The sequence below is a fragment of the Telmatherina bonti genome (assembly GCF_933228915.1).
Source record: "Telmatherina bonti genome assembly, chromosome: 11".
In the NCBI taxonomy this organism is placed as follows: domain Eukaryota; kingdom Metazoa; phylum Chordata; class Actinopteri; order Atheriniformes; family Telmatherinidae; genus Telmatherina; species Telmatherina bonti.
Genome location: NC_136629.1, coordinates 4,248,627 through 4,262,917, shown reverse-complemented (window position 1 = coordinate 4,262,917; position 14,291 = coordinate 4,248,627). Strand labels below are relative to the sequence as shown.

The 14,291-nt window shown below is 47.8% G+C and overlaps 1 protein-coding gene across 2 annotated transcripts in view; it reads right to left on the bottom strand.

Moving 5' to 3' along the window:
• The window catches only part of LOC306762188 (LIM domain-binding protein 3-like), a 102,727-nt gene that overhangs the window by 47,454 nt on the left and 40,982 nt on the right, over positions 1-14,291 (bottom strand). For both annotated transcript variants that reach the window (XM_079248608.1, XM_079248609.1), the window contains 2 exons: positions 13,365-13,387; positions 8,684-8,872 (listed from right to left, as the gene is read on the bottom strand). In XM_079248608.1, the coding sequence (XP_079104734.1) occupies positions 8,684-8,872; positions 13,365-13,387 (212 nt within the window). The remainder of the gene's footprint in view (positions 1-8,683; positions 8,873-13,364; positions 13,388-14,291) is intronic.

Sequence of the window (14,291 nt, the reverse complement as noted above, 5' to 3'; positions counted from 1 at the left end):
CATTTTCATGCCAGATCTGGGAGAATGTGGTCTAGATCCAAAAGAAACCCATAAAATCAGCCTTATTTCCATTTTTACAAATATAATAAAGATTCCACGAATTAGAAACAATGTTTTAATAATAATAATAATGTTAATGTTTTTATTAAAACATTGTTTTAATAAAAACATTGTTTTTATTAAATCTTTATGCTATTTGTAAAAAAATTGAAATAAGGATTGAAAAAAGTCTACATGCTGTGTAGAATAATTCAGTCCAGAATTGAAAGGTCTAAATGTCGTAGCTATTCAGAGACCTGGACTATAGATTAAAAGTTGCACATATAAGAACTTCTATTGGATCTAAATATCCTATTGTTTTACTCTACAGTGGGTTAGTGTTGTAGTTTTTTTTTTTTAGCAGGACATAGTCTAATATGGTCTAGGTTTTTCCAGAAGCTGTGGAACAGCTATCCATAGGCTGTTGCAGATGGGAAGCTTTCAGTGGGAAAGTTTTCAGTCTGAATTGTCCTGCTGGAAGCTGGACAATGGCTGCCATGAAACATGCATGACGGAAATAAGTTAGAAAGAAGGAAGACCTGTGTCACTGGTTGCTATGGTAGCAAAGGAAGTCCTGGTGAGGATCTGAGAGGGGTGGCACATGAAAAACACTCCAAAATCCTCAAATAAATGTCTGCTATTTGAAAACTAAAACTCAACATTCTCCAACCGCGAGCAGCAGAAAGGTTTGCTGTGCTCCTTTGTTGTTCTACTTTTCTTTTTTCTTAAATGCACACGTAGTTTGGTGAGTTAAATCACTGTAATATCACTCCGTTATGGGCGTCACCATAGCATCTTGTTAATCAACTGGTTCAGAACAGCTGCTTTTCACAGGTGATTGAGAGAAACGCGTTGTAGCTTGACAGTGGTTGTTTAGCATAAAAACTACATGGAGACAACATAAAATAGTTCCTTTTTTTAAAATATATATATATATATATTTAGTGAGTTTTGTAAAAAAAAAAAAAAGAAATTTTTAGACATTTGTTATAAAACATTTACAAACAAAAGAGCCTGGATCTCTACATGTCCACCTGGCGTCCAACTGGACTCCAGCAGTCCACTTGCACCTTCCTATGAGGTCGTCTACTGTTTGATTTCCTGCTTGTGTTGTTCTGACTCTCACATGTAGGTCGCTTTGGATAAAAGCATCTGCTACATGACTGTAGTATAGAATAGAATCAGATTAAACAATGCAGATCTGTGCTTTAGATGATTATAATGCACTTTACTGCGAATCGTGGTGTTCTAGACTCCGCATCGTACATTACAACCGTCTAATGCACGGCTCCTCGTTGTTTAATCTTCACATAAAGCACCCTGTGTCTCCTGCCTGGAAGGGAAAAATCCAAGAAAAAGCAACAGGAGACAACGGGAGGTAGGGTGCGCTGCAGGGAGAATATAGAGAAAACATGACGTTCATGTCGGGTGAAAGAGAACAGAAACGGTGACGTTCTCATGTATACTTCTTACGACTGGGAGGAATGGAGGGCATCGGAGAGGCTTGGTTGATGATTTTTCTGATTCATTTTCAGTTTAATTTCGTGTGACATCATCGTCCCAGAATGTGGAATCTCCATGGCAACTGAAAATTAAACTACGATCTTGATTTCAAAAATCTATTTCTTCGGGAGAAGTTTTGGACTTTTTCTTGTAATTTTTGTGAACACAGAGTGATCAATTGTCAGAGAAAACCTTCTGCTTTCATTTCTTCTTCTAGGTGGAGCAGGTAAAAATCGCTGAGATCTAGGTGCACAGACGGACATGGACCTTACAGCCACTGCCGCTGAGCCATGTACGGTGGCTGTCACTGGTCTTCCATGCAGGAAGATGTTTACATCAGTGCCTGGGTCTAGTGGCCTCAGGTGCAGCGATGACTGGACTGCAGTAGCTATTCTGGTTGCCTTTTAAAGCGTTACTCCTCCCTAACAGTGCTTTGCCTCCTATAAAACAAGTCACCACTGCTTCGGGTATTTTGTCCATTTAGAGACATCGTAGTAAATTTGGTGGCAGATATATGACAGCTGCGGACCCACAGCAGGTAAATATAAATTATACATTCAAGGAGAATGTAAAAAAAACCAAACAGTTAGTTTAGTGAAGAAGTTTTTGATGAAATCATTGATCTTTGACTTTGTAACATGCTGCACCTTCAAGTGTTCAGGAAATTACACACTGGTTTGTGGGATGAGTTGATCAGTGATGCATTCGTCATGGAAAGAGAAGAAGCAGCAGGAATCTGTTTCCCTTCATGTTGGCACCATCTGATCTTCCATTTCACCATTTCACAACATCCACACCTGAACTCACTCAGGGGTATTTCCCTGTCAAACCTCTTCCTGTGCACACACACAGTGGGTTGAGCCTGTTTCAGGAAGGAGCTTTCTGATTGGTGATTTTTACAGGCGGGCAGCTCAGCTGAGGTGAGGCGGGCTGCAAGGCCAGGACTTGTGCAGGGGTTGGGGTGCAGTGTACAGGTGATGGGCCGGGGGTCAGCAGAGGTCTGATGAAGGTCTGCAGCCTACCTGCTCCTCCTCATCACCTCCTCCTGCTCCTGCTGCTGCTGCAGAGCTGCAACAGAAAGAATAAAGCAGAGAATCTGACTTTTATTCACATCCTTCACTCTGACTTTTCCTGCAACAAAGTTCTGATCCAGATTCAGCTGATGGATTCTGTTTCAGGGAGAAGATGGGAACACTTACCGGACCCGGTTTGGGTCATGTGGGCCAGGACCCTGAAGGACTTGGACTGCATGCTGGTGCTGTGTCGGCCCCACTCGGTCAGATCCAGGTCCTTTTCTGCGCTCTGGACTGCCTGGTAGACTGGGGAGGCACTGTCCACCAGCCTTTCTTTACCTGGGACAGAACTGTAACCACATCCCCCAAAACCAAACCGGGTCAACACAGCACACATTGGATTTAGTCTGAGAGAAGGTGACAGAGGGCCCTGGGGGTGTTTCTGGTTTCTGTTCTATTATTTCAGGTCTGAACTCAGATATTTCAGCTGAAAGTGCAGATTTGACGTAGAATGACAACAATAAAGCTCTGGAAGACGATCGGAAGAAGGAGGACACGTAGATGAGATCGGGTTCTTGTTTGAATCAGAGAGGAGAAGAAACTCTCAGAACATTCAGTTTCATTTCAACTCATGGACACTGTTATTGTTGTTATTACTGTGAATGCTCATTGAGCAATGTCTGTCTTCAGAAATTGTACAATTAATACAAAGTGTTCAACACTCCCTGAGCCGTCACCTTATGGTGGTGGAGGGGTTTGTGTGTCCCGAAGATCCTAGCAGCTATGTTGTCGGGGGCTTTATGCCCCTGGTAGGGTCACCCATGGCAAACAGGTGTCTAGGGGAGGGACCTGACCAAGCACGGCTCATAGACCTCTATGATGCTGACAAACCGGGGCAGAAATGTTCCCTTGCCCGGGTCACCGGGACCCCCCTCTGGAGCCAGGCCTGGAGGTGGGGTACGACAGCGAGCGTCTGATGGCCGGGCCTTTGCCCATGGGGCCCGGTCGGGCTCAGCCCGAAAGGGTTACATGGGCCCCACCTCCCGTGGGCTCACCATCTGCGGGAGGAGCCGTAGGGGTCGGGTGCAGTGTGAGCTGGGCGGCAGCAAGGGGCGGGGACCCTGGCGGTCCGATCCCCGGCTGCAGAAGCTGGCTCTAGGGACGTGGAACGTCACCTCTCTGGTGGGGAAGGAGCCTGAGCTTGTGCGCGAGGTTGAGCGGTTCCGGCTAGATATAGTTGGACTCACCTCGACGCATGACTTGGGCTCTGGAACCAGTACCCTGGAGAGGGACTGGACTGGAACCAGAACCCTCGAGAGGGGCTGGACCTTCTTCCACTCTGGAGTTGCTCATGGTGAGAGGCGCCGAGCAGGTGTGGGCATTCTCATCAGCCCCCAGCTTGGTGCCTGCACGTTGGGGTTTACCCCGGTGGATGAAAGGGTAGATTCCCTCCGCCTCCGGGTGGGGGGACGGGTCCTGACTGTTGTCTGTGCTTATGCACCGAACAGCAGTTCAGAGTACCCACCCTTTCTGGAGTCCTTGGAGGGAGTGCTGGAGGGTGCTCCTTCTGGGGACTCCATTGTTCTGCTGGGGGACTTCAATGCTCACGTGGGCAATGACAGTGAGACCTGGATGGGAGTGATTGGGAGGCATGGTCCCCCCCTCTGAACCCAAATGGTGTTTTGTTATTGGACTTCTGTGCTCGTCATGAATTGTCCATAACGAACACCATGTTCCAACATAAGAGTGTCCATATGTACACCTGGCATCAGGATTCCCTGGGCCGCAGTTTGATTATGGATTTTGTAGTCGTATCGTCGGACCTGCGTCCACATGCCTTGGACACTCGGGTGAAGAGGGGGGCGGAGCTTCAACTGATCACCACCTGGTGGTGAGTTGGCTCAGATGGTGGGGGAGGAAGCTGATCAGATCTGGCAGGCCTAAACGTGTTGTGAGGGTCTGCTGGGAACGTCTGGCTGAGTCCCCCGTCAGAGCGAGCTTCAACTCCCACCTTCAGCAGAGCTTCAACCATGTCCCGAGTGAGGCGGGGGACATTGAGTCCGAATGGGCTGTGTTCCGTGTCTCTATTGCTGAGGCGGCCAGCCGGAGCTGTGGCTGTAAGGTCGGTGGAGGGAATACTTCGAAGACCTCCTCAATCATACCAACACGTCTTCTGATGAGGAAGCAGAGCTGGTGGACTCAGGGGTGGACTCTCCTATCTCTGGGGCTGAAATAGCTGAGGTGGTCAAAAAGCTCCTTGGCGGCAAGGCCCCGGGGGTGGATGAGATCCGCCCGGAGTTCCTTAAGGCTCTGGATGCTGTGGGGCTGTCCTGGCTGACACGCCTCTGCAGCATTGCGTGGACATCGGGGACAGTACCGCTGGATTGGCAGACTGGGGTGGTGGTCCCCCTTTTTAAGAAGGGGGACTGGAGGGTGTGTTCCAATTATAGGGGAATCACACTCCTTAGCCTCCCTGGTAAGGTCTATTCAGTGGTCCTGGAGAGGAGGGTCCGCCGGATAGACGAATCCCAGATTGATGAGGAGCAGTGTGGTTTTCGTCCTGGTCGCGGAACAGTGGACCAGCTCTATACCCTCTTTGGGGTCCTGGAGGGGGCATGGGAGTTTGCCCAACCAGTCTACATGTGCTTTGTGAACCTGGAGAAGGCATTCGACTGTGTCCCCCGGGGGCTCCAGTGGGGGGTACTCCGGGAGTACCGGACCCTCTTGTACGAGCTGTCCGGTCCCTGTACGACAGGTGTCAGAGCTTGGTTCTGCATTGCTGGTAGTAAGTCGGATTCGTTTCCAGTGAGGGTTGGACTCCGCCAAGGCTGCCCTTTATCACCGATTCTGTTCATAACTTATATGGACAGAATTTCTAGGTGCAGCCGAGGTGTTGAGGGGATCCGACTTGGTGGCCCCAGCATTGAGTCTCTGCTTTTTGCAGATGACGTGGTCCTGTTGGCTTCATCTGGTCGTGATCTCCAGCTCTCGCTTGAGCGATTCGCGGCCGAGTGTGAAGCGGCTGGGATGAGAATCAGCACCTCCAAATCTGAGACCATGGTCCTCAGCCGGAATAGGGTGGATTGCCCTCTCCGGGTCGGGAGTCAGGTCCTGCCTCAAGTGGAGGAGTTTAAATATCTTGGGGTCTTGTTCACGAGTGAGGGAAGGATGGAGCGCGAGATCGACAGACGGATCGGTGCGGCGTCTGCAGTAATGCGGACTCTGTGCCGGTCTGTCGTGGTGAAGAAGGAGCTGAGCCAGAAGGTGAAGCTCTCGATTTACCAGTCGATCTACGTTCCTAACCTCACCTATGGTCATGAGCTGTGGGTCGTGACCGAAAGAAGGAGATCTCGTATACAGGCGGCTGAAATGAGTTTCCTCCGCAGGGTGGCCGGGCTCTCCCTTAGAGATAGGGTGAGGAGCTCGGTCATCTGGGAGGAGATCAGAGTAGAGCCGCTGCTCCTTCGCATCGAGAGGAACCAGTTGAGGTGGATCGGGCATCTGGTCAGGATGCCTCCTGGACCTCCCTGGTGAGGTGTTCCAGGCACGTCCCTCTGGGAGGAGACCCCGGGGAAGACCCAGGACACGCTGGAGGGATTATATCTCTCGGCTGGCCTGGGAATGCCTCGGGATCCCCCCCGCAGAGTTGGCAAATGTGGCTGGAGAGAGGGAAGTCTGGGCTTCCCTGCTTAGGCTACTGCCCCCGCGACCCGACCCCGGATAAGTGGCTGAAAATGGAGATGAAGATGAAGAAGTTTATTTCAATGTAAAAAAATTGAAGAAAACTCACAGTTTAATATTAAACTTCTTGACAGTCGTTCAACTTTTCACGTCCTTTTGCAATTCTGCTGATTACACACCGGTGGCAAAGTTATTCCAAGGCACAATAAACTGTTGTGGTAAAATGTGGTAAAATGATTTGCCTTTTATTCAGAGGTTGTGGGTTCAAATCCAGCTACTGGATCTTGATAAATCACGTCCGATAGTTGTGCTTCTTCTCCTTATGCTGACAAAAGCAAGCTAATGATTCTTGTGTGCTACTTCACCCATTTAAATCTTGAGTTCTTCTGCTGATAGTGAGTGCAGCTTAGAACTGTGCTGGTGTAGTGGTTGAAAGAACAGGCTCTTGCTAACATATTCGTGGGTTTGAATCCTGATGTGGTACCTTGATAAATCAAGTTGAATGGTTGTGCTGCTTCTCAGTCATTCAGCATAATAGGGCATTCACAGTCGCTCTTCTGCAGGAGGAGTGAAATTTCTAGTTATTATTTGAAACACAAGAAAAATCTGATCAGAAACATTTATCAGTTTTCAGATTTTTGATTCAGATTGCAGAAATGCTTTCGTTTGATTTTTTTTCTCGATCGGAGAGAAGTCACATGACCTGGAAGTTCTCCCTACACGTGCACATCTGTTATATTGCATTTTTATCCCTGCTTCTTGACACAAACATCTGCTAAGACAACGATGCACCTCCATCAGGCCAAGTTTGATGCTTGTTCATGTGCAGGCTGTGCTGCAAGGAGAAAACTGACCGGTCACCAGGGTCATGACCGATGGGCGGCTAGGCACCAGCTGACACATGTCCTCCATCACTTCAGTTCAACAACAAGTCAATGGCATTCAACCAGCTTGCAAACATCACAACAAAACAACCATAGAACTAGAGGGAAATACCAAAACTGCAGAACATGAAGACGTGTCTGAACAAAGGAGTGAGGAAGGGAGGATGAAGGGAGGGAAGAGGACTGCAGGAGGATTTGAGAGGCATGTGACTGCTGAATTATGTGTCGAGTCAACACAGTTTGGAAGGAAACATGATAGTAAATAAAGTGAGAAGATGAACATGGAAAAGGAGTGGAACACTCAGACATCGTACATTTAAGAATAAACACAAATTAAAGGAGTATTACCTTTTATTTAACTCTGAAAAGACACAAAGTCCCGATCGAGCCTCATTTCGTTCATTGTCCAGAAAACATGATGAAACATGTTCAATCATTAAAATGAACTCAATCTCTTAATCAGAACCAGAGTCGGCCCAGTTCAAAGGAGCTTAAAGGGACTCATTTTATTCAACCCAGTCTCAACCTTCTCAGAGACGCTTTCTGTTTCTTCTTTAAGTGGTCTTCAGGAACCGTTCTCCAGGATCCTTGATGGACTTTCCAAAACTCTTATTTAGATGTTTCTGCATTTTGATCTGTTCTTTGTCCAGACGATCCACTCTGCTTCAGTAATGTAGACGTTCGGATTCTGGTGAGGACCTGTCCCTCCATCGGATCTGCTGAGGTCCGGGTTCTCAGGAGGATCTGTCCTTCCATCAGACCAGCTAAGGTTCGGTTTCTGTGGAAGATCTGTCCTCCCATCAGAGCCAGTGAGGTCCGGGTTCTGGGGAGGAGCCGTCCCTCCATCAGACCTGTTCTCACTGATCTTCAGTCCAGTTCTTGGGTCATGTGACCCGAGCTGTTCCTGGCTTCCTGACAGCCACGTTTCCATGGAGACCATTTCTGATGAGGGTTCAGCCAATAGTAGATGGATCAGCTGAAGGTCCAGATGCATCTGTCGGGTCCTGGTTCAGGTCTTCTTCTTTTGTCCTCCACGTGTCCAGTTTCTGCCTCCATGCTGAGAGATGCTAACAGCTAATGGCTAGCAGGGAATCAGCTTGTTGCTGCTAACTTCCTGCTTTCTGTCTGATCTTTGTTGCTTTTCACACATGAAACTAAAGAAACGGAAAGAGATGATGCATCTTCATGACAAAGAACCAAAAGATCCTGTTTAAACCAGTTCTTTGCTAATTTGTTTCTTTGCTACTCAAGTGTTAATTGAAAGACCTTCAGGAAGCTGGCAGACTGTTCATCAGGACCAGAAATGAAGACGACAACAAACTCAGAGATGAAGAAATGAAGAACTTTCTCACAGGACTGTATCTGCAGAGCCTTGACAAAATGCTCTAATCAGGTCAACATCATGATGGCAGCATCACTTTTAGAGCTTTTTCTAGCACAATTCTGCTCCATTAAAATAATTTTGATATCCAAGATGACTAAAGCTGAGAAAGCAGGAGGAGAAGGAGGTGGAGGAGGAGGAGGAGGTGGAGGAGAAGAAAGTGGAGGAGGAGGTGCTCTTACCCGGCATCATGCCCCTTGGCCTGTGACTGCCCTGCTATTGCGTCCATGATGGCGTCCTGCGAGTACATGCTGATGGGCGTGTTGTACTGAGCGTGGATGATGGTGGCCTTACCGCCGGGGCCCGTCACCTCGATGGGTTGATGGGTGGAGAGGGCAGTGTCCTTCAGGATGTTGGGGTTGAAGCCGGCACTGATGAGTGGAGGAAGGTGACGGAGGGAGGAAGTGGAGGAAGACAGAATGGGGAGGAAGAGGTAGATGGAGGTGGAGTTGATGGGGGTGTGTTTAAAACATACAGCAGGCCATGCACGCACCAAACACGCCTCAGACCAAGTTCATACAGCCAACATCACAGAACATGCAAAGATTCTTGAGAACCAGGAAACCTACGGCCTCCAGTGAAAGTGTAAAAACACACAGAACTGAAAAAGATTTCAGCTGCAAATTTCTGCGAAAAAGATGTATAAAATCCAGCAGCTCGGCATGCAGGATGGGTCTTAGGAGCTCAGTGACTGTTGTACCATGACAGGATGCTATCTGTGCAACAAGCCCACTGGTGACATCCTCCACACTATCAGCGGTTTTATAGCAAAAATGAAGCAACTGATAACATCAGCAGCTCAGCCAGAAAGGAGTCGTCATGTGAAATGACAGAGCAGGTCAGTCGACGCTCAGTTGTGTAGTGCACAGAGGTCTCCAACTTTCAATTGCTGCACACCTCCAAGCTTCATGTGGTCTTCAGATAAGCTCCACAGCAGTGCCTAGAAAGCATGGTGTTTGGATTTCCATGGTGAGTTGCTCCACCTGAGCCAAATGCATGGATGCAGTGGTGTGAAACCGCCACCACTGGACTCTAGGACAGTGGAACTGTGTTCTCTGGAGTGATAAATCATGCTTCTTCATCTGGCAATCTGACAGACAAGTCTGGGTTGGGCGGTTGCCAGGACGACGGTACCAGTTTGATGGAGAGGGGAAGATGGTGTTGGGTTGTTCCTAAGGAGGCGGACTTGGACCCTTAGTTCCAAAGGAACTCTTTGGTATTCTGAGAGATTTTTAAAAATTCCATACTTCTGAGTTGATAGGATGGTTCCTTCCTGTTCCAGTGATGAGCCAGGTGTTCTTGTTCAACATCAAGTTCTGATGTCACGAAGGTGCTTGTGGAATATTGGTGAGAAATTCCCATAAAATTTCCTGAGACATGAGACGTCTACCGACCTCATTGCTAGAGGTAACATGAGACGTCTACCGACCTCATTGCTAGAGGTAACATGAGACGTCTACCGACCTCCTCACCGCTAGAGGTAACACGAGACGTCTACCGACCTCCTCACCGCTAGAGGTAACACGAGACGTCTACCGACCTCCTCACCACTAGAGGTAACATGAGACGTCTACCGACCTCATTGCTAGAGGTAACATGAGACGTCTACCGACCTCCTCACCGCTAGAGGTAACACGAGACGTCTACCGACCTCCTCACCGCTAGAGGTAACACGAGACGTCTACCGACCTCCTCACCACTAGAGGTAACATGAGACGTCTACCGACCTCATTGCTAGAGGTAACATGAGACGTCTACCGACCTCCTCACCGCTAGAGGTAACACGAGACGTCTACCGACCTCCTCACCGCTAGAGGTAACACGAGACGTCTACCGACCTCCTCACCGCTAGAGGTAACACGAGACGTCTACCGACCTCCTCACCGCTAGAGGTAACACGAGACGTCTACCGACCTCCTCACCGCTAGAGGTAACACGAGACGTCTACCGACCTCCTCACCGCTAGAGGTAACACGAGACGTCTACCGACCTCCTCACCGCTAGAGGTAACACGAGACGTCTACCGACCTCCTCACCGCTAGAGGTAACACGAGACGTCTACCGACCTCCTCACCGCTAGAGGTAACACGAGACGTCTACCGACCTCCTCACCGCTAGAGGTAACACGAGACGTCTACCGACCTCCTCACCGCTAGAGGTAACACGAGACGTCTACCGACCTCCTCACCGCTAGAGGTAACACGAGACGTCTACCGACCTCCTCACCGCTAGAGGTAACACGAGACGTCTACCGACCTCCTCACCGCTAGAGGTAACACGAGACGTCTACCGACCTCCTCACCGCTAGAGGTAACACGAGACGTCTACCGACCTCCTCACCGCTAGAGGTAACACGAGACGTCTACCGACCTCCTCACCGCTAGAGGTAACACGAGACGTCTACCGACCTCCTCACCGCTAGAGGTAACACGAGACGTCTACCGACCTCCTCACCGCTAGAGGTAACACGAGACGTCTACCGACCTCCTCACCGCTAGAGGTAACACGAGACGTCTACCGACCTCCTCACCGCTAGAGGTAACACGAGACGTCTACCGACCTCCTCACCGCTAGAGGTAACACGAGACGTCTACCGACCTCCTCACCGCTAGAGGTAACACGAGACGTCTACCGACCTCCTCACCGCTAGAGGTAACACGAGACGTCTACCGACCTCCTCACCGCTAGAGGTAACACGAGACGTCTACCGACCTCCTCACCGCTAGAGGTAACACGAGACGTCTACCGACCTCCTCATTGCTAGAGGTAACACGAGACGTCTCACCGCTGGAGGCAACATGAGACGTCTACCGATGTTTTCACTGCTAGAGGTAACATGAGACATCTACTGACGTCCTCATCGCGATAGGTAACATGAGATGTTTTACGGTGTCCTCACTGCTAAAGGTAACATAAGACATATACCGACTTCCTCAACGGTAGAGGTAACATGTGACGTATACCAACCTCCTCACTGCTAGAAGTAACATAAGATGTATGCCAACGTAGTCAACGCTAGAGGTAACATCAGATGTCCTTCCTTATCGCTAGAGTAACATGAGACGTCTGTCGCTGTCATGTCTCTGCTTGGCCTGGCAGCAGATTGTGTGTGTGTGTATGTGGGCGCGCCTTTTTTACAGGGGGGATGTCTTTTTCCGCAGTTTGTCCCAGCTGAGGATGATCTCCTTGTTAACTTGACAGCATATCTACTTTGCAGGATCACACACTGCCGGATCGACACTTGTACTTGTGTGGTAAAGTGTCTCCTACAGTTCTCCAGTTGATGTTTCCTTGTTACCTGTGTGAGACATCTGCAAGGACAGGACAGTAAAGTTCATGTTTCTGCTCAAACCCACCAACACAAGTTGGTCCTCACAGGCCAACACCGTGCAGCCTGATTGGCTGATTGGCTCCGGGTGCTCTTCACAGATGGGAACAGGTTCACATGGAAAACGTGGCAGACCTGAGACAGTCTGGAGACGCTGTGCAGAATGTTCTGCAGCCTGCACAATCTTCCAGTATAACCTGTGGGTCAGTGATGGCCTTGAGAGGCGATCCTTGGAGGACCACACAGATCTCCATTTGCAAGCCCAAGGTACCAGGATGAGGTCCTCAGACCCATGTCAGACCAGATGTTGCAGTGGGACTTGGTTCCTTCTGATGCAGGACAATGGTCAACTTCATATGGTTGGAATGTATCATCAGGTCCAGCATAGCAAAGGTTTGATGCTAAAAACTGGCCTGTTCGCTTGACCTGAATCCAGTCCAGCACATCTGGAACATTGTGTCTGGTTCCAGTGGTTTTTTTGATGCCCGATTACAAGTCTGGGATGAGATCCCTCTGTAGAAAATTGTCTTATCTTCAGGAGTCCAGACGTTGTAGGAGGTTCATGGAGGAACATGGAGACCTACACGTTACTGAACCTGATTCTGGATCATCTTGAGGAGTTTCTTAAGATTCTGGGTCAGACTGGGATCGGGTCTATGGATCCAGATCTCCATGGGTTCATGACTTAGATTTGTCGTCATTCTGTTTGTTCTTAACAAATTTTACATGATGCATAAAGTTTTTCTCCCAGAACCTTCCATCCCCTCATGGTTCTGGTGAGATTTCTGTCTGTTATAACATCCTTCTGGGATCTTTAGCTGTTGCCATTGTGTTCATGCAGTCATTTATTCTGAGCTTTCAGAACTGTACGACCTCACTGCTTCCTTCTTTTTGCCACAAAGTGGCAGCAAACAGGAGGCTTACGTCATTACAGTTTCCAATGTGAGTAAAGTTTAATTTTGTGAATTTTTTTCCCCGGTGGGATCTGGATTTGGTTTCTGAATGAAACTGGCACACAAACATGAACACTACAGGTCGGCTGATCTAAAGATGTGAAGTTAAACTTTATTTCCAGCACATTGGCTATGTCACCAAACTTTAACTCAGCATTTCTTGCTGACTCGATGCATCAGAGTGAGGTAGAAATGAGTCCCAGTCGGAGACTGATCTGCAGCAGGAAGGAAACAGATGTGTTCTCCTGCATCACGGTGCTCATCTTCATCACATCAGCAACCAGAACAAAACACCACCATGCAACAACAACACACACACACACGACAGGCAGACGTTCAGCGCTGTCCTTCATCTGATCAGAATCTGCTTCATCCTGACCTCCATCACACTGAAAACAGCCTGCTATTATCTTCTAAATTACAATCATCAAATACAATTATAATTAAAATGGTAAAAAACAGATGTTTTACTCCCAAATGCTCTGAGCAAAGCCACCTGCAAGGCCAAACCATGCCTTTAACACTCAAAGCAACCACAGAGCAAACGCAAGCAGGATGCACTCAGAGGGAGCGGATACTGACTTGGGAGCGGCAGGAGAGAAAACCTTGTTTGACGTTGGAGACAGAAAGAGAAAAAGATGAAATGGATCATTAGAAAACCATGGATTAGTTGAGAGCCCCTTAGATGATCCTGCAGGTGTGAAGAATGAAGCACTCTGAGCTGGTCTGGACCTGCGAGTCTTCAGCAGGACTCGTGGCGCGTCCTAGCTGGAATAAATGGGAAAGCTGCAGACGGGGCTTGCCATGATTCAGTGGAACACTTCAGATGTGAGGATGTGAGAAGGTGCTGACCCACACTGGAACCAGAAGAAGCTTCACTTGTCAGCGTTGAACAGGTTGTTTTTGGTCTTTATGATTTTATTTTCTCACATGATGATGATGATGGTAATTAGGATGATTATGTATTTTTCAGTGATGTCTGTTTATCATATGTAATGTATTCGTAGAGAAAATGCACAGACGTGGGCGCGTACAAAGCCATGGCATTGATCCTGCAAGTTGCAGGAACCAGTAGAATTGTCGTGCTGCTCATTTCTCTCAATAACGGGATCATTTATCGCATCGACACACTAATTTAAAAGCAGGTTGGAGGGGGAGATGGAGGTGTTCCTGGTCCGTCACAGAAGAGAGCAGTCACTCTCTCCTGGAGAGAATCAGCCAACATGCATGTGCTTGGACTGTGGGAGGAAGTCGGGTGAGAAGCCTGCAAACATGTATATATGTATATATGTATATATATATATATATATATATATATATATATATATATGTATGTATGTATATATATGTATATATATATATATATATATGTATGTATGTATATATATGGCAAACATGTATATATGTATATATGTATATATATATATATATATATATATATATATATATATATATATATATATATATATATATATATATATATATATATATATATATATATATATATAT